The following is a 20,582-nucleotide window of genomic DNA, read 5'->3' on the forward strand; positions in this document are numbered from 1 at the left end:
ACCGGCTGGTCCTATCAACTGCAGAGAGCACGCCATGACGTTGGGCCTCTTTCGTTATTTGATTGGCCATTCGGCTCATCAAGATCGGGCGCGCTCGGACCGAAGCTGAAACGAAGTATAGCTGATGGGTTCAATCAGGCGTTCTGAAAAGCGTATCATCTTCGTGTTTGTAATGTTTCTGTCCGTGTTCTATTGTCGTTAAACCAATCATCAACAGAAAAGGCCCAGTGACTCGCGCATTTAATGCTGCTTGATTTGTTCCACTAGCTCGTAGCGTGAGCTGCATCTGGACCTAAGATTTATCTAACTATAACACAACCCAGGACGAGCCAGTGCAGTGAAATGCCGGATTGGGTGGTTTCGGCATGCCATCCTATGGAACAGACTTCCGAAATTCGACGACCGGGAACAGTGGAAATTAATTCATCTTGCCCTAGTTTAACCAGAGCCGTTTCTACTGTGCGAGTTCGGCAATGATTGGAGATGCCGGCAGTCTAGCAACCATGGTTGAGTCTGGCAATCGGGGCACAGAAATAGAAATATAAGCTTTTTTTTTTCTCTGCGCTCACAGTGAATTTTTTACTACTTATGTTGATCATAATGTAAAAACAGCGCAACCAAACACGGACGAAGGAGAAGAAACACGCAGCGCTTGTACCGTCTGCGTGTTTCTTCTCCTTCGTCGGTGTTTGTTTGCGCTGTTTTTACATTATGATCAACGAATACCAACTAGCCCAACTCTCGACATTAACTACTTATGTTCTCTTCTTCCATTTAACATTTAAATTTCTTTACCTTTTGAACTTTTTTTCTCAAATATACGCAGGATTTGGAATTTCTGAATAATAAGCCTGATCGGAAATTTTATTTCTCTCGTAACATGACATTTGATGTCTTCTAACAGATATGCTATATATTCATAATTGTAGGTTTTTACAACATCCTGCTTTTGTCCCTGCTTGCTTATTTTTTTTGCGGTACAATTTTTTTCAGTGTGTGTTAGGTACAACGCAGTGTCCTATTTCTTATTCTGAAAGTTGTTGCATTTATCTTCCTAAATTTCGAAGGATATTTCTAACGGAGGTACTCTGGAGTGTTATTCATATTTTGCATGCACGTTGTTTATTCAATTTATAAATCTTCCTTCCTTTTACTTCAAGAAGTTTGAATGACCCCCAGTATTTTCTGAATATGAAAATAAAAAAAAATAATTTGAAAAGGACAGCAGTGTAGTGCGCCAATGCAAGGAATAGTTAAATTAGTGCACAGTGGTTAATATATTTCTTCTGCCAGATTGTTTCTTAGCCGTCCTCATGAATTGTGATAGCGGTAGAAGACAGTCGCCACCAACCTTTCAAACAAAGGGACGCCCCCGCCAAGCAGTTGAACATTTCGAATAGCTTTTCTATGTTATTTTAATGCGTGAAAGGAGAAACCTGCACATGACACTCAGGGGCGGAAACTGGAACAACAAACACATGGGACGTTTCTATACTTGGCTGCAGTTCAGGTCCAGACGCAGCTGACGCTCCCAGGTAATGGGGCCAGTCAAGCAGCGTGAAAAGTGCAAGTCACTGGGCTTTTTTTTTATTTACGATTGGTTCAGCAATGATAGAACGCGTACAGAGACATGACGAACACCATGATGGTGCGCTTTGTCAAACTGGTCCCATCAACTCGTAGAATCGGCTGTGTCTGAACTCAGGCTGAATAGAAGTAAAACGGCTTCTATGCGTGAGCACAATACAAGAAAAAACTTAAATTTGAAATTCCTATAACGCAGTCACTCGCCACGTGCGTATCAGTAGATTTTCTTATGGGAAAAGTGATAAGCGTTTTGCAATGCCTTAAATTTGGTTCTGAAAGGTGGCTGCAAGACGCGTCCAAAACATGAGTAATTTTTCAAATATTTACAAATTTGGGGCAAGGTTACCGCAGTTTGGGTACCTACAGTGGCCCTTCAGGTGTTGTCTCCATGCCAGCAGCTCGTCTTCATTGCTGATGTAGAGCCAGTTGTTTTGCCGATAACTTTTTGTGTGGATGCCTGCAGTAAAAAAGCGAGGCTCAAAAACAGTATCCAGGATCTTGCCCACGTGAAACAGCATCTGCATAATAATGACGAAAAGGATTGTTTTACGAACAATCCTTGTTGAAAGGAACAGTGCAGAGAAAAGAGTAAAAAGTAAAGCATGTTGTTTCAAAGGAAGAATTCTAAAATTTCGCTGCTACGATATTGTGAGGTTGCATCACACATATGCGGGCAAAGCACGCACGGAGGCGGATAGCTATAGGTTCCTGGACACGCCTATTATTGACGTGCGCAACGAAAAGCGGTGATGTGGTCGCAATTCGCGATTGGTCAAACGCTCAATGTGAGGTCTTCATTTTTATTATTTTTTTCTTTTATCGACGGAATTCAGCGCAATGTCGGTGTCAACTGCGACGATGTTGGTTTAAGAATGTGATGATTCCAAGCTTCCATCGTTATTTTTAAACGTACCACGGAACTTTTAGATAACAGGTGATGATGAGAAGTCAGATTTTTGTCTTGTCTTGACATTCTTGTCCTGACACCACCAACGGAAACTATAAGGGAACGCCACCGAAACATCTTGGCGCTAATAGGTTCCTGCACTGTGTAGAAGCAAGTTGTCAGAGCACCGATATTTTTTACATTTCTTTTTTAAGTACAAACGTTCAGGCATCTCTCGGCCTGAGCGTGTCGCTCTGACCAGTGCTTTGTTGACATTTTAGCCCCCAATGCCTGTTTAGTGTGTAACAAAGCAGTCTTTACTCTGGCACAGACCAACGTTACTAGATCACCTCAGTTGTGGAACTCCCGGGAAAGCGAGGTACCCCCCCCTCACCCACTTCAGTCCGCCTCCCGTTGTTCGAAGCGTCATCTAGATTTTCGTTTACGAACTGTGTTTTCAATAGAGTATGGTGGAACGCCATCTATACTCTGCGCTTCGAAACAGCCGTCCGGCGCGTCGAACGACGGGAGGCGAGTCGTGGTGAGTGAGGGGGGGGGGGGGGGTACTGCTCGTGCATGCAGCGTCTATGAGCAGTTCCGTAACTGAGCTAATATAATAACGTCGGCACAGGCCTATACATTTAGCATTCTGGTCGTCTCGGTTGCCCAGTGTTGTCAGTCGGGCTGGTCATTTGTAAACAATACGTCTGACTTAAAAGAGAAGCTAACACATTTCTTTAAAAAATGAAATAGAGGTTGATTCTAATGTATTTTTTTCTCTTGAATCTGAATATCACGTTCGGTTTCCCCGAAAATGTAACCAAATACGATATAGCTTCACCAATATTGGAAACTCCTCCGAAAACCTATGGGAGCGGTGGCGAACGTGGCAGTGGCGCCTCTAGCGGACTCGGGGTCTACGGAAGCAGACGACGCAATGGAAAAGTATAGGCTACGCAACGTCCTGGAGCTTTGAAAGCAACGTTTCGTCACCCCAACAGCTGAACCAACTCATTGCGGTCAGTCCGCTTGCAAAGCGGAATACACTGATCGCAACTGCAACGACAATCAAATAACAACGCGCGCAGAAAAAAGAGGGCAGTTTACTTAGCGGTCTCACGCCACTCGGGGGATCACCCGTGATTGAAGCGCATCTGGGAAGCGAAAAAAAGAAGTTTAGCTACTCGAACTACGTCGTAAGAGCTTACTGCTGATCCGTTACAAACTGCGTTGTCCCAATTTCTTACCTGAATAGGTGATTATTAAAACGTGAGCAAACAACATGGTATGTATACCAGAGCAAGCGCACCAGCCTCTGCAACATAACAAAAACAAAGAGGTAACGAGAAAAATGACGGTGCAAATACTTTCCAAACCTTGCAGAAAAGATATTGTCTCCATCCCAGGCGAAAATAAAAAGAAGTGGGGAACAGTCGCGGACAACGGTGAATAAAACTACGACAAAAATAAAAAGAAGTGGGGAACAATCGCGGACAACAGCGAATGAAACCATGAAGTTAGCAGACGATACAAAGATACAAATCACCCAGCGAAGACCTCCTTCAACGACGACGATCGCTCGGGGTGTCGGTAGGAGCAGTGAAAATGCGCCGGTGTAACCGCCGTCAATGTTAAACTACAAAAAAAAAAAAAAAAAAAAAAAAAAAAAAAACGAATTGATAGAAAAAAAGGAGCTTCATTTTTTTTTTTTTTTTTAGCTGGACGTTACACGTTTGTTTATTTGCTTTCGCGGCGTTGTGTTCCAGCTCACACTGCCTGGTAAATAAGAGTCGCACGTGCTAGCAGTGTGTGACCTTTTTTGCTTTCGCATTTCTTTTCCCAGTGACCTTGGCCGGCTGTTTGTTTGCTCACTTGACGAAGCAGTTCAAAAGTACATTCCAGTACTTGTTGACGTACGTGTCCAGGCAATTCTTGCACACCGTGCCTTTATTTAGAGTGTCGTTCAGCGCACTCAAGTGCGCCTTCAGCTGAACTTTTGTTTGGTCCAATATATCAGTGAAATATGTTTCAAAGGCACGGCTGATGTTACCGGCTAGGCGTCGAGCGAAGTCGTAAGGTGGTGTCCTTTTCGCATGTGATTATTTTTTGTTCCTCAACAGAATGTCTCTTGGGGTGTTCTAAGTTTCGGATTGCAGTTTGACTTAGTAAGCATGATGAAAGATTTGACTGGCTGCCCACCCGGCTACAGTGGATTGGGTGTTCGGTTGTGCATCTGGTCTGTCGTCCTTCAACTTCTCCCCCATCTCCGCGGAGTTGTCATAATCGTCTGTTGAGGCGTCAGGGTCGATTTTGAAGCCAGGCTTGGACAGCTCTTCCAGTTAAATTTGAAGTAACTTAATCACTCACGTCAGTTCGGTTTTCGGGAAGCGGAAGGCGGATTTTCCACCACATCGCAAATACTTGTTTCTGTAGTGGTAGGCAGCACATGGCATGCCTGCCATCTCCAAGTATGCGCTGGTGTATGCCCGAAGGCGGCCGGTCGATCAACAAACGATGACCCATAGCAGACGTGACCGCGTACTCAAATATAAGTCGAACAGAAATGCAGAACGAGCTTATACTTTTTAGTATATTTATCAAGTTTCAAAAAGCACATATGAAGATCACAAATTAGAAACTCAAACGAAGGCGAAAAAAAGGAGGTTATCGCAGACGGCAGTGGAAAAAAACTAACAAACAACGACAATAACAAAAAAATTGCTGGCGGCCCTCCAGATGTCCGACCATAGAGTATCAGACGAACCGGAGGGAGTAGCGAAGGAAAAAAAGTAAAAACTAGACCAAACAAGTCACAGCAATCTACGCGATAATTCGACGTCAAACAAAATAAAAAAAAAAAAAAGCAAATCCAACAACATAAAAGCAGGGAGAAGAAAGAACGCGGCGGCGTAGCGTCGCCTCAAAGATGAAAAGAAAGTAGACTGAAGAATGGAAATGGTTGCAGGACCGTCCAACGGTTGCCGGCCTTTATCGTAGAGGTTGCAGAAGACGTGCGTCGTCCCGCCGCTAACAATCGCAATTTGTGCACCATATATAACGTGACCGAAAACACCTTTATTTGCGCTACGACGCTCTCCTCTTTTTCTCTTTTGCACGCGCGAGTAGTTTGCTTTTTTTTTTTTGTAACTCTTCTTTAATTAGTTTCGGTAATAGCGCCAGATTTGCATATGCACAATCGACTTGTTCCAGAGCATACTGACATCGCAGTAACGTACGTGGTTCGAAATTGAATTTTGCTTCTTCATCTGGAGTCGATCTTAACGGGATTAGCCAGCTCGCCTATTCGGCCAAGCGGTTTTAACCAAAACATTCGTGAGAAATGAGAACTGCAACAACAAAACGAATTGATCGAAAACAACATTAAAGTTGAAACGTAGCGATGTTCTAAAATGTTTGTGCATTGCCATTTTTTCAAAAAACAGGGTGAAGGTACCTTCGTGTTTTGCTTGGCTTATATAAGTTCCGACACAGTGTTTTTTTTTTTTTAAACAGCCCTAAAATTGCACCTGGAAGCTGTAACATCTTTCCCACGAGAAGAAAATGTCCTTCACTCATGAGATGGCACCTATGTTTAGAGCGCAGCTCTTAGGCGTCGGCGTAACCGCGCGGTGCATTATAAGAAACGTCCCATTATGCAACGCGCCGAAAAGTCTCGCAACGTTTCGTCATCGTGACGAAACGTCACCGTGACGAAATGTCACGGTGACGTTACGGCACCGCACGGAAATGTTGCGTGATGACGCGCGTTTCGCGCGTGAAAGAAGGAGGAGGGGAGGAGGAGAGGGTACGGATGAGGGGCATACCCTCCCTCAGTACCCTCCCTTTCTCCTCCTCAAGAGCTGCGCTCTAAATCGGCGTTACAGGAGGTAGTAAACGTCTTTAAGTTTTTAACATTGAAAGGAGCGAATACCAGTGGCAATATTTTTTTTAGAGCGCAGCTCTTAGGGGCCCGTTTCCAGCCTGAGCGGCGTCGCCGTTGGCGTCGGCGTCGCCGTTGGCGTCGGCGTCGCCGTCGCCGTCGGCGTCGGCGTCGGCGTAACCGCGCCCCTCCCTCTCCTCCCTCTCCTTCTCCCCCTCCTCCTCCCCTCCTCCTCCTCCCCCTTCTCCCCTCCCCTCCTCCTCCTCCCCCTCTTCCTCCTCCCCCTCCTCCCCCTCCTTCTCCTCCTCCTCCCCTCATTGTCCGGCTTGAGCGGCAAGGAGGAAAGCAGTGCGAAGGTGGAGGAGGGGGGAGGAGAGACGAGGAGCCGGAGGCGAGGGGGGGGAGGAGCTTGAAGGACGAGGAGGTGGTAGAGGAGAGGGAGTGGGAGCGGGAGGCGAGGAGGACTAGCAGGCATGATCACGAGGGAGGAGGAGGAATATACCCTCCACTCCTCCTCCTCAAGAGCTGCGCTCCAATTCGGCGTTACAGGAAGTTGTAAACGGCTTTCACTTTTTTTTTCATTGGTCGCCTTGCGCGGAGATAGGCAAAACCAATGCGTCATGGAGAATTCGTCTGCTTGCGAAGACTCCGAGCTCGCCAGGTACGCTGTGATCACTTTTAGCGCGCGCTCTCCACTCGACGCTTGTTTGGGGCATGGAGAGGAATCGGCGTCACCAGGGGCGTGAAGGAGCTTGATAATGAGCGTAGCCCGGTGCTTGTAACAAACTTCCGACAGGAAGCTCAACGCCTTACGAAGGGAACCACTGTCGGTCACACCGAGAACCCCTGGTGCCGAACTGAAATCACTGCAATCTTAGAGGAATTCTCGCCAACGCAGCACAAGTGCACGGCGGCCCTCTCAACCCGAGCTCAGAGCTCCAAAACGACAGCAAATTATTGACTTTCTTGCCGAATTTAAAGACTGTTTTGCGACGTTATCGAAAGTGCTTTAAACATCAGTTGCGAAGCATCGCATCGACACAGACGACGATGGGCGCACAGTCCACCAGTCGCCGTACCGAGTTTCCCCGAAAGAGAAAGAAGTCATCCGAGACCAGGTTCAAGAAATGCTCGAGGATGACATGATCTAGCGGTCAAGCAGTTTGTGGGCTTCCCAAGTCGTCATGGTAAAGAGGAAGGACGGAACCTCGAGATTCTGCGTAGACTACCGTCGACTAAACGCGGTAACAAAGAAGGACGTCTATCCCCCTCCCCGTATCGACGATACTCTTAACCGTCTGCGCCACTCTCACTACTTTTTGTCGATGGACTTGAAGGTGGATTACTAGGGTCCTAAACTCGTCAAACACAAAGTTGGAGCCAAAAGTTCACGGAGCGCGCCAAATGAACGCAGGAGAAAAAAAGCGCGAGATCATCGTCGTGACAGGCCAATCGGTGCGCTTCGTCAACTTGGGCCACAACTTTGTGTTTGACGAGTTTAGAGGCCCTGACAGATCGAAGCCGATGAACGGGGCCTTGAAACGACTGCCGTCGTCACGCCCGATGGGCTGTACGAGTTTAAAGTCATACCTTTCGGACTTTGCGCAGCACCAGACACCTTCCAGCGAGTCATCGACACGGTGCTGGCTGGCCTGAAATGGCAGAGCTCCCTCTTCTACCTCGACGATGTTGTAGTATTTTCTCGAGATTTTGACGATCACATCAGCTGATTTCGAGCTGTACTGCAGGCCATCAAGAGCTCAACAAGACCATCGACGACATGGTCTTTATGTACGTCGACGAAGAGTACAAAACTTTGAATGAAATTTCGCCACACGTCACGTTCGCTTACAACAATGCGGTTCAAGAGACCACTGGAGTTACACCTTTCCAGATAGTGCATGATCGAAAGGTAACGACCATACTCGAGGTGATACTGCCCCACGAGCCAGCTGACGATGGGAGCGACGACTCTCAGGTGGTTTGTCAACGGGCCGAAGAAGTTCGCCAACTCGCCCGACTCCGGATTCAAGATCAGCACCGTGTCAACGCTGGCAGCTACAACCTTCGTCGTCGTGCCGTTTACTTCCAGCCCAGAGACAGCGTGTAAGTGTGGACACCCATTCGTCGCTGTGGCATCAGTGAGAAACTGTCAAAAGGGTACTTCGCACCGCACAAGGTATTTTTGCGCCTCGGGGCCGAAGTACGAAGTGGTGCCATATGAAATGCAAGCTTCATCACGACGCCGACCACGACCCGAGGTGGTTTACATCGTTCGATTTAAGCCATTCTACACTCGATAGGACTGAAGTCTATAGTTCAGACGATACCGCAGTTTAATGATTGCTGATTTAGCTTTATGTTAATTTACTTAAGGTTGCATCGGTGCAATGCACTTTTAAAGGGGGAAATAACGTTATTACCGAGAAGAAACGCTTCTCCGTGCGTCTAGAATTTTCGTGTTATTCTTACAACGAGTGTAAAAGACGAGGAGACCAAAATGAACTTGCCTAGTCAGTCTCATCCCAGCTAACTCGCGAACGTTCTATGTTGAATGTTCGAGATAACAAGTGCAGTAAACAAAGAGCTAAGCGCGGTATGGCCGATTCATTCGCTGATTCAATCTCGCGATAGCCTGCTGTCACGCCCACGCACCGTCGCTCGCTGCTGCCGCCGTCGACTCTCGCTGCTGCTTTTTCGACGTCCGGTCTTCCTTTTTGTTTCTGGCAGAAGTTCGTCGATGAAACTTTTCTCTTGCGTTCATTAATCACCGCTTCGTTGCTTTCATTCATGACAATATTGGAGCCGTATCATATATCTGCAAGTTTGGATCACTCGAAAGAAAGTGTCAGAGTTTAGTGAACGAACTGTCTGTTCTATCTTCATAATTTTCTGTTCAAATTATTAGGGAGTGAGATTCACTTTCAGAAGAGCTAATTTCGGTTTATGATGACTTTTTTATATAAAAATGAGAGAGTTGTATTGAAGTACAGAAATGTATTCTTTGTTGTTTCTCTTTTTGTGTGTCTACAGGGAGTTTGAATATGTTCAATATGTGTACACAATATATGTACCCCCTACATTGAAGTAAATAAATGCATGCTTCATTGTCTGAAAGTATTTTTCGCTCGTTTTATTACCAGATTGCTCTCCGCTCACTGGCGGATTGAGTAGCTCTACTGTGATCGAGGCGAACTCGGCTGTTTTCGCCAGCGCATGTAGATCTGCGTGCTAAATATCCAGGTCTTCTGCAAAACGTTTTTTTCGCCAGCTGTGGCTCCGAAAATTTTGCATTTAAACTGACATCGATTCGAGGCTAACGTCGGCTGCTATATACAAACGACTTTTGTGCGAAATGCTTCTGCTAGAAGCCGCACCGTGGACTGTGGCGCCACTGCCTTGGCGCTTGCTTGCAATATATTTTGCCGGGAAATGACCGCCCGAATTCGCGATTACGTGAAGATGACGCTGTGTGGCACTTGGGAACGTCACTGTTTGGCACTTAACATATTCATCCCAACTAGTAAGCAAGATTTTATGAGAACAAACGATTCTATTGTTTTACTGCGTTTATATAGCGGAAATGATGATTTCGGCTCAGCTTTGGCATACGGCATGCAGATGTTCTGAACCACTCTACACGACATGTATTTTGTAAAGTCCTACTTTTATTTTTTGGCCTCTTTTAATGCAAATACTTTGTTTTAAAGACGTGGCAAGGAAATAATATATTGACCGATGCGGGTTCGGTAAGTATATCTTGAAATAGTTATGGGTCCCGCATTTTTGAACTTGGGCAAGGCCGTAGATTTTAAGAGACAAATCTTCTCAGTCTTGAAGGATTACGGTCTTGTACCAATGTAGTAAGCAACATAACTAAAACAGGCTAATAATAGTAGCGGTGGGACAAGTGAAGACGACAGAAGTGAAATAAAACTGAACGCGTACGCTGTTACGGTTGATTGAAAATTGTGCCTGTCTTGTCGATCTCGCGTTATTTCCCTAGAGGCTGCAGCGGGTGTGTGAGCATGGTATTTTTCACACATTAGGTTTAATATTACTTGTAGAGTTTCTTTTCCGTTATTGCCCTATTGGAAAAACCAGCATGAAAATCAAACTGGTCAAGCTGGTAATTAAGGTGGTCAAGCTGGTAATCAAGGTGGTCAAACTGGTCAATGTGGTAATTAAACTGGTTTAGCTGGCAATCAAGCTAGTTTAAGCTGGGCAAGCTGGAATTTAAGCTGGTCAGTCTGGTCTAAGTAAAAACCAGCATGGTCTCACTCGAATCTGGTTTTAGATTCAATCTGGTGTAGCTGGGAGCCAGTCTGGTCTTAACTGGTCAAACTGGTTTTCCATGGAGCCAATGTGGTCAAGCTGGGAGACGAGCTGGTCATGCTGGGAGACAAGCTGGTGAATCTGGTCGAAATAATAATCGTGGTGGTCAAGCTGGTCATGCTGGGAGCGCGCACGCCAAGGTCGGCTAGAGATAGCCGAACTGGCATTGCTGGGAGCGCGCGCGACAAGGTCGGCTGCTGGAACGAGGCCACGTCCTGTTCTTTGTCCTCTCGTTTTTGGTAGACCACCGGGCGCGTCAGGCGCGCTGCAAGCTACCTTTGTGTGCGAGAAAAGAGAGAGAGAGAGAGAGAGTGGTAGAAACGGAGAATCGAAGACGCGTTTGGATAGCTTGGGCAGAGGGCAGATCGAAGGGACGGCTGTGTGCGCGTTGTTTGGAGACTAGTTGAACGACGGTGCAAGCGAAGCGGGTTTTGAGAAGACAGCGAGCGGCAGTCCGTTCAGTGCGGGAAGATGTCAGACGTCCCGACTGCGGCGTCGCTTCGTGTCTTCGAACGTGTGTGTGCCCAAGAATGACGGCGGTGCCGAGGAGTATCGCCAATGCCATCCAAGCCACACGGATTTCCTCGCCTCTGCCGACCACGCAAGTTGCCGCTTCGCCCCCATCGCTGGCGGGACCCAGGTTCGCTTCTCTCGTCCGTGTAGTATTTTCGTCTGCTATTGCCTGTTTTTGGCCTGTGTCTAGTATTTTTTTCGTGTTGAGAGATAAGCAATCTGGTTTTATTAACATTGTAGACAATTTGCACCGAGAATCTGTGCGTCGGTTAGTACTGTGTCAGCGCCGAGGATGTGTAGCATTTGAGTTCATGTGAGGCTGCCGCAAGTACGAAAATAATAAATTGGATGCCGAGTTGGCTTTTCTGACGAGCTTGGCTTTTTTATTCTGTGTATTAATTTAAACAGGTTAAACTGGTTGGGAAGTTCACCAGCATGACCAGTTTAACAGCATGACCAGCATGCCAAACTGGGCATGCTGGGGCAATAACCCAGCTTGAAGCTGGGACCAGATCAACCATCATGACCAGTATGACCAGATCAACCAGCATGACCAGCATGCCAAGCTGGGCATGCTGGGGCAATAACCCAGCTTGAAGCTGGGACCAGCTTAAGCTGGTTTTTTCAATAGGGTGTATTTTCTTTAAATTATTTTAGTTTTGACCAGCAATTTTAAGAAAGCTTTAACAAAGTTAATATCTACAAAAGACTGTATGAGACTGACGGCCATCTTTCAGTTTCACATTTATAACTTCATTTTTTTTGTGTCATACTGCACGCTCGAATAGTAAGAAAGGAGAATGGGACAACACCATTGTTCTGGATAAGTTAGCAAACGATGCAGTAAGTTTTGGTTATTTGTCGAACTGGTGGCTTGGTACGCAGCGTTGACTCCTTCACCTTTTGTCGACAACAAAAAAGGAAGGGGCACTTCACGCGCTGCTGCGCCCATGTAAATAACACGAGGGTTGCGTAATTCGTTCGGAGGGAACTGAGTTCAGCTCGTAGCATTCGGCCAGGACTCGGATCCAAATAGACGCCTCGTGCCCAAGGATAAAGGGATGGGTGTTAATGGCTATAGCTTTTGTAATGGCCGGTAGCTTGCGCCACCCAGCCTAAGCCTAAGAAGACAAACATATGATTCCTCCCGTCCTTCTAAGCCACTTTCCTTCCCCTAACTATCGCCAGGTGGTGTGATAGGTCAATTTTCTACCCCTAACCATCAACCAAGAAAAGATGACCCCCAATGTTGCCTCATGAACTTTAGAAAAGGCTCTATCTCCCTCGTAACCCTCGCCCAGATTCACAGATTCATCATCTCCAACCGTCTGACTTCTCGACGCTTCTCCGAAGTTCCAACATCTGTTTCTTTGGGTAGCCTCTTTAATCCACGGCGCGGCTCTCCGTTCTGGAAAGAATGTAGCCAGTCTGGCGTCGTGGGGTCGAGACGCAGGTTTCCATAGTCAAACGGGACATATATCAAAAAAGGAAAAGAAAAATACATCGCTAGCTTAACACCTCTAATGCAAAGACTAGGGTGACCACCCGTCCTGCGACTCGCGCATTGAGGGCTTGAGTCCCGCGTCCCGCGAGAAATTCCTGAATCTTTAAAATGTCCCGCATTTCACAGTGTCGTAAGATTCACTCTGCAACTCATGGTGCTGCCGAACAACGGAAGAAGGGGAAGCGCGGGGGTTGTTGGTAATCGTGTGCCAGCATTGCGGGAAGCAACCGTCATCCTTGCAGGAGAACCGACGCGCGTGCGTCGTTGTGCCTCTCCCCTTGGTGGAAAAATATTGCGAGAAAAAATTGTTCGTCAAAAGTCGAAATAAAAATTACCTTAATCATTTTCAAATTACTGTGCCAATGCGAAAGGGTCACTCTGGAAAAAATTTTTTTTTTTGTGAAGACTGCCATACAAGGCAAAAAGGCTGCGACTCACAACGGTTGAACAAGAACATAATGTTAAAATTTTGTGTAGGTCGAGGCTGATAAAAGTAGCGTTGACAGGAAACAATCACCCGCAAACGATTTACAGTTTCTTATTTCCATTTGATGCATTGAGTTCTGCTGCAGTCAATTTTTATGTTTTCAACTTCGACACATCTAATAACATATTTAGCATAAAAATATATCACTGGGACTGAAAATTATTTTAACTTAATTGCTGCTACACGAGTTGCAGGTGTATAAAAATCACAGGATATTAAATGTCTTAACAGATCCTCGGTTCGTGTTTTGCTTGTTTATAAATTTCCTCTACCCCCCCCCCCCCCCCCCCGGCCACGCGTGTTCCGCATTTCGGCTACCACAAAGCCAATGTCGGCATGTCGGCTACCAGAAAGCCAATAGCAGTACAAAACAAACCAATCGGATGGCGACGTTCTACTCCTCCCCAAAGAGGTACATTTCCCAACCAACCACTGTGGCTATTTTCCTAAAAACAAAAACATACAAAGGCAAAAAAAAAAAAAAAAAACAGTCGATGCTTTTAGATGACCAAGGCTTGTTTTTAACTGCGGCGCCTGTGAGTTGTTAGTCCTTAGCGCTGCACGCTCTCGCGTGAGAGCTGCTTGAGTGGCACCATCGCGGACAAAATATCCAGCCTATGATGCAGGTATACGTTCACATGCTCCCAAGGGTAACGTGGCTCAGCACTGCATGTTACTCAAGCTGTCATCTTGGAACGGGACGCGATGCCCGCGTCTCCATTAGACCTTGGGGCTGCAACGTCACCGGTGGGTGACGTTGCAGCCCTAAGGTTTCCATGGCTAGCTTAGCCCCATGCGGAGCGTCCCCGTTGAGGTAGATCAGGGAGACATGATAGGCGTTTTTTAGCGCTTTTTACAACCCGTGTCTTTGTTCCGGGAATCCTGGCACTTAGCAGTCTTGCCGGGTTCGTTTCGGTGTATATAACGGAAACCTTGGTTACACCTTTGTGCGGAACAGCGATCGCTAAGGGCCTGACATCCTCATGACCTGGGCACTCGCACTGGAAGCCGTTGATGCTAGTCCACGCATTCGCATTTGTGTTCAAGTGTATTATGTTCTCTTGTAATCGCATAATACACCGGCACGCTGGCGCTACCTATCGGGTAGCGCTGGAATACTTTTGACCTGTGTATAAAGTGTCTAAAAATGAAAAAGAGTATGAGCAACTAATGTTACTCATACTCCAGAATTTTCCATTAAACTCATGATGGCTTCTCCAATGGCAGAGGGCTCATCTTTTTAGCCACTTTTTTCGTATCAGCTAAAAGCTTTCCTCGAGAAAGAATCCAGTTCGCATCTAAAGTGTTTTCATTTCAATAAGCAGTCCGCAGTAAACAAAGAAGTAGACATTGAATTGCTTTTTGATCAGTACGGTGTTTTCTTTGATGTCGTAATGTTTACTGAGACCTGGTATAAAATGACTCGGATGCTTTTCGCTTAACTCCGCATGATACATCCGTTTTAAACCGCACTTTAAAGCCGCGGTGGGGGATTGCCCATTTTGATTAAAAAGAATATCGACTGCGAACTATTAAGTGACTATTATCTTATCACAAAAGATGTAGAAGGGTCGTGCTTACGTAGCAATCAAAACATTTTTGTTGCCTTCTGTCGCCCTCCGAACGGTGCACCATGTCATTCTTCTTTGACTTTTTCTCCGAGGCGAGAGCGCCGGCCTACGGATCCCCATGTGGCGGGTTGGAATCCCGGCCGAGGTGCCCGCAATCTGACGGAGGCTTATTGCGGAGAAGACGCCTTGTAACCGAGCTTTCGGTTGCACGTCAAAAGATCCCCAGGTGGTCGAAATTAATCCTCAGTTCTCTGCTGGGGCGTGCAATATGCCCGTCGTTGGTTTGGCACGTAAAACCCCCAAATTTGACTTTTTTTACTTTTTTTTAGTCGTTCTTGATGTTTACAAATAAAAGCAATACGACGTCATTTGTGGGGGCGATTTTAACATTGATATGTCTCGTCACAGTGCCTCAAACAAGGAGATGGAGAACCTAGTTAGCGTGTAGAGATGTGTCAACCTGATTTTCCACCCCACCAGAACTACCTTACAGTCCAAAACTAGTTTAGATTTGTTAATAGCTAATTTTCATACAGATCGAAAGAACAGTAGAGTGAAAAGTTGTGCCCTGAGCGACTATCTTCCCATCATTGTTTGTCTATTAAGCTTAATATATCTCGAAAGCTAATGAAATACGTACCAACCTGCGGTTTTACAAAATAAAGACAAAGAAAAAAAAAAGCCTCGGCGCTTTTAGATGGGACATTGAAGCTATCGTTTGGAATACGGTGCTTACGCAGGAAACAGTTGATGATGGCTATAACTTATTTTCAGAGCAATTTCTTCAGCTGTATAAATATCACTTTCCATAAAAATTTATGAAAATATAAAGCAATGACTTGTAAAGCATGGGTAACTTCTAGTTTAATAAAAGAAAAAACCCGTAAGACAGATGTACTATATAAATGTTTCGTTAAGACGCTCGACCCCGATATCCTAAAAGAATTTAAGCCTTACTTGAAGAGCTTGACCGAAGAGCTAAGGAATGCCAAAAAAATGTTACTATTCTTCTCTCTTTTCGTTGGCGAATGGTCGCACTGACATAATATGGAAACATCTCCGTTTGATGGTTAAGGGGCTGCTGTGTTGAAAAACATCGAGACATCGCAGTATGGAGGTGCAAATTTAACCGGCGGAGATTTGGCAAGTGAATCTAATGAATATTTCGTAAATATATCTGGTAGTACCGATACTAACGACCCTTGGCAATATATTTGTCAGAAAAAGTGCAAATTTATTTTTAGAACCACATTTTAGTTCAGAAATCCCTAATGTGATTATGCACCTAAGAAATCGCGGTAGCTGCGATGCTGATGGAATGCAAATTCGCCCAATTAAGCACGTTTTTGACCTAAGTAATCCCATGTTAAACTATATTTGTTTAATCATTCTATGAAATCTTGTGTGTTTCCCAGAAGAATGCAAGTAGCGATGGTGTCTGCACTGTACAAAAGGGGACTTAAAAATCAGTTAAGTAACTATAGACCTATTTCTATATTGCCCGTGTTTTGAAACACTTGGTGTAAGTTACTTTATGACAGTTTAGTAGACTTTTCGAATAAATGTGGCCTCATAACGTCATCGCTATTTGGTTTTAAGAAAATTTGTTCAACAGAGGCAGCCCTACTTGATCAAAAGAAATTTATCTTCGAAAAGTATTAAAGCAAACAAGTAGTTGTAGGGGTGTTTTCAGATTTGGCAACGACATTTGACTGTCTTAGTCACTAGGTCTTATACAAAAAGCTTCAAATTTACGGCATACGCGGACCTTTCCTACTGCTTTTTCAGTCATACATACAACATCACCAGCAATATGTTAACATTAACGGTCATTCTTCCACTGTAAGATCCACTGCGTCAGGTTTTCCACAAAGAAGCATATTGGGACCTTTTCGCTTTAATTTGTACATTAATGATACCTTCAACGTTCATAATCGGGCGAAATTTGTATTATACACAGATGATACAAGCATATATTTTTTTTTGCGATAACCTGTGACAAATTTATTGATATGGCTAACTTTACTTTATACAATATCTGGGGGGACAGCTGGGGGGACAAAAATTAATTGAAAATAATTATTATTAAAAAAAAAAACAGTGATTTTTCGACCAAAAAACAAGCCTCTGGTTTCCTTTGAAATTCTTTGCTATCACTCATTCCCCATTTAAATCGTTAGTCGTTTCAAAACTCTAGGTGTGTTTTTCAGTGAGACAATGAGCTGGGATAGTCATATAAACTATATAGTTTTTCAAATCTTGCTTGGGTAGTAGGAATTGTAAATCGTTAGCGATTTGTTTTACCTACGAGCGTTAAATTGTTACTTTGTAAATCTCCATTCTACTCCCATTTAACGTATTGTCATCAGGTGTGGGGAAAAACAACGACTAATATTGAAAAACGGCATTTGCTGCAGAAGAAAATATTGAGAGGAATATGTCATGTACAATATGACTTCCATTCTGCCGATTTATGTAAGAATTGCAAGATAATTCATATATTAAAAAATGATATCACTGTAGACTTTGTACTAGTTTTAAAAGCGAAAACAAACAAGGGGCTCGGATTCTCTAGAAAGACTTGCGTTGTTTAAAAAAAGTTCCCCACCGTACCCTACCCAGAGAAATAGAAGATGGTCACGCAGCGAACAAATTATGACTATAAAATGTTAAAGTTCACACACCCCCATTTGCTAAATAGTTTTTGTAAGGACACTATTGATTTTGATAGTTTAGCTTTCAAGGACATGCGCTTATATTTTTCTTTCTGAATAATGTTTTAGTTTTGCGTTTTGCATTTAGGTGAACTTTGATTTGTATACGCATATGAACCCTAGATCTGCCATGTTTCTACTGTATAAGCACACAGAAAGAAAGGGTCTACTTTTACACCCATTGCCACATACAGGCCACCCCAAAACTTCAGGTGGACGTACAGCGCACTAACGTTGAACCGACGGTACCAACTTTTACGAGCAGCTTGATAGCCGACTTTTAAAACTTATTAAAATAGCTGATGTACGTGTAACTGACTGCAAAAAGAAAGTAATCAGGTTTTTTTTGCCTGTACTGCAAAACCTCAGTAATTTTTTCTGTAGTCTTTGATACGTACCTTAGCTGTTTAATATGTTATATCTCATCGGCGCCAAGCTTGTCGTAAAAGTTGGGGCTGTCTGTTCGATATCAGCGCGCTGTACGTCGAACTGAAGTTTTGGGGTGTCATATAGGTGACAAGGGGTGAAATCGCTACACTTTTATTTTTAAGAGTGAGTTGTCTTTTTGTATATTTTCCGCATGGGAGCTTTCTATTAACCAGTGTAAGGGGCCCGAGTATCAGTCAAGCTGCCTACTGCAGCGTGCTTTCGTTTTGGGATTCCCATCATAATCGATGCAGATAAAGTTATTATTATTATATAAAATCTACTCACTATCTATGAGAAACATTAGGTTATGACGATGTCAGATTTATTTGAAGCCAACGGCAAAAAAATGATGCCTAAAAACTATACAAATATATACGCAGTCGGAAGTGTTCCTAAATCAGCCGACGGATGGCGATAGTCTGCCAGTGTATTTAGCGATTACTAAGGAACCCAACACAATCAAGTGCGCTCAAACGCGAATGTGGCAACGAACCTCTAGGGTCACTGAAACTCGCGCAGTGTTCTCGTAGAAGCGCTTCCCCTAGCACGCCGCAGGGCACGCAATGTTGCTCTGCGCGCCGCTTACGCATGTCCTGTCGAGCGTCGGCCATGGTGGCCCACGAGTGAGCTTGGCGGTTATTGTTTGTGCAAATGCCAAAGCTAACCGCATCGAACGCACTGACTCGCGAGTACACGTTGGCAAGAGAACCTTCTGCACAGCCATCTCGCACGCGCGGCAAGAATAGGGAGTTTTCGTAGACCGCGTTTCCCCCTCCGCTAAGCCCTCCGTAACGAAGCAGCCGCTACTGCGCCGGCGCGCCGATGGCCTTGACTGCAGAGTTCCGGCTAGCGTAACTGGTTGCGGAGAGCGTTGCGGGACAGCGGAAACGATCTACGAAAACTCCCTAACGACGATTGTCGAGAAGTTGGCGCGATATGCCTTTTGCAAATTGTGCAGCGCTATCTGTGGCGCCGAAAGGAAGACCGTAAACTTATATGTCAAACCGGTTGTAGCAGACGGTAGAGGCGAGCGTGCGAAGGGGCGAAGACAGGCGAGCAACTACGTTTGCTGTGTTAACCTCTCGCTCTCTCCAGTGTCACGTGAGGACAAGGAGGAGCGTACATGACTTCGCGCGACCTCTTGGTTTTTTTTTTTTTTGCAAAAGTCGATTAAACTCAACGTAGTGTAAGACGGATGAGCAGAGCTCAACCGGCTTGCAGTACGTCGAGTGAATAAGTTTAACAAAACAACTTATTATCTTAATTGGATTGCATCAAAAGCATGAGATAACTTTGCTTTTAGTCCGTATTTCTATCGTCTTCAGCATCGAAACGTCGGGGTGTTCACTGTGAATGATGTCATACAGTCTGCGTACCCAAAGTGCTAGAATAGTGAAAAAAAACAGATAAAAGATTCTACCATCTTTTACTTCACAAGAGCCTTTGAGTAAACCAACACAGCTAGTTAATAATGGCTCATGCGAAGTAGTTGTTGTTCTCCTTGAATTGTTGGCGTAAATCGAGGGACTGTTCAGTGCAACGGCCAAAAATAAGTAGACAACGTAGGCCGCCTTACCTGCATCCTCATCGTCATCGTCGTCGTCATACAAGTCCCCGGCGTAGGGCGGAAGGTGTCGGCCATAGTCCGGACACGGTGCCGAGCGGCGCCCGTCCGGGCAGTGTGCTCGCATCAGAGGTCGCTCCCAAGAGTAGGCCCCGGGAACCCGGTGCTCGCGCACTTTCTCGCCACACTGGCTGCACACAGCGGCCTCCAGGACCCCGCGGCTGCCCTCGGGACTCCGGGACAGGGACCGCGATCGCCGACAGTTGTACTCGCGGCGCCGCTCTTCCAGGGACAGTGGACCCGCGGTACAGGACGTGTCCATCGTTTCCCAGCGGACTCGGGATGCCCGTTCACGCCTCCGCCGATGCTCCGCGCCGCTCTGCTTGGGGATGGCGCCACCGCCTTCAAGACCCAGCGCCGAGACGGAGGCGCTGAGTTTTAGCTGCTCCTCCCGACGTCCCTGCGTCGACGTCGAGCTGTCGGTAACGTCCGTGCTGTCGTCGTTCCGAGTGGAGTCGCCCTCGACGACGACGACGCTCTTGCCGTCGGAGTCGGTCGTGGACACGTTCGACGCGTGGCTCGTCTCGAGCGATTGGTCGAGGATGCTGATGGCCGCCGGGTCCAGGTTGAAGCTCCCAGACGTGGTGGTCGCGCTGTCGAAGCTCGGCGTTGCTACTTCCTCAGAGTCAAGGTACTCCGACGAGGAGTAGAGCTGCTTCGGTTGCTCGGGGGAGGCTTCCCGTTCTTCCTGCGGCGGTGGTTCGATTTTTATTGGCTCCTCCGGTTTGCCGAGGGCGGGCGGCTGATACCTTTCGGTGATTTGCTGGTCGGAATTGCTGTTTTCTTCCGATACCTCAGAAACGGTGGAGAGCTCGTCATACTGCCGGATTTCGGAGCGATTGATCGCATTTTGGACGTCGCGGAACGTCATCAGTGGCATCATCATCGGTTCCATATCGTCGGTATCGTCATCGTTCTGACAGGAGTCTTCCTCCTGATCGAAGGCCGTCCTGCACAGGTCGGGAGATGCTAGGGTGCTCTCGCTCGGTGGCTGGGGCACCGCACCTGCTTCGCCCTCACCATCTTTCTCCAAGGTCTCTTCCTCATCTTCT

General features: G+C 45.9%; 1 protein-coding gene across 1 annotated transcript in view; it reads right to left on the minus strand.

Moving 5' to 3' along the window:
• Positions 1 to 20,582, minus strand: part of LOC8029269 — a 289,994-nt gene that overhangs the window by 59,681 nt on the left and 209,731 nt on the right. The window contains exons 2-3 of the mRNA XM_042291990.1: positions 19,483 to 20,582; positions 1,948 to 2,044 (exon numbers count right to left, since the gene is read on the minus strand). The exon at positions 19,483 to 20,582 is cut by the window's right edge and continues 2,122 nt beyond it. Of these exons, the coding sequence (XP_042147924.1) occupies positions 1,948 to 2,044; positions 19,483 to 20,582 (1,197 nt within the window). The remainder of the gene's footprint in view (positions 1 to 1,947; positions 2,045 to 19,482) is intronic.

The sequence above is a fragment of the Ixodes scapularis genome, unplaced genomic scaffold (assembly GCF_016920785.2).
Source record: "Ixodes scapularis isolate PalLabHiFi unplaced genomic scaffold, ASM1692078v2 PGA_scaffold2__306_contigs__length_199485367, whole genome shotgun sequence".
NCBI classification, from domain to species: Eukaryota; Metazoa; Arthropoda; class Arachnida; order Ixodida; family Ixodidae; genus Ixodes; species Ixodes scapularis.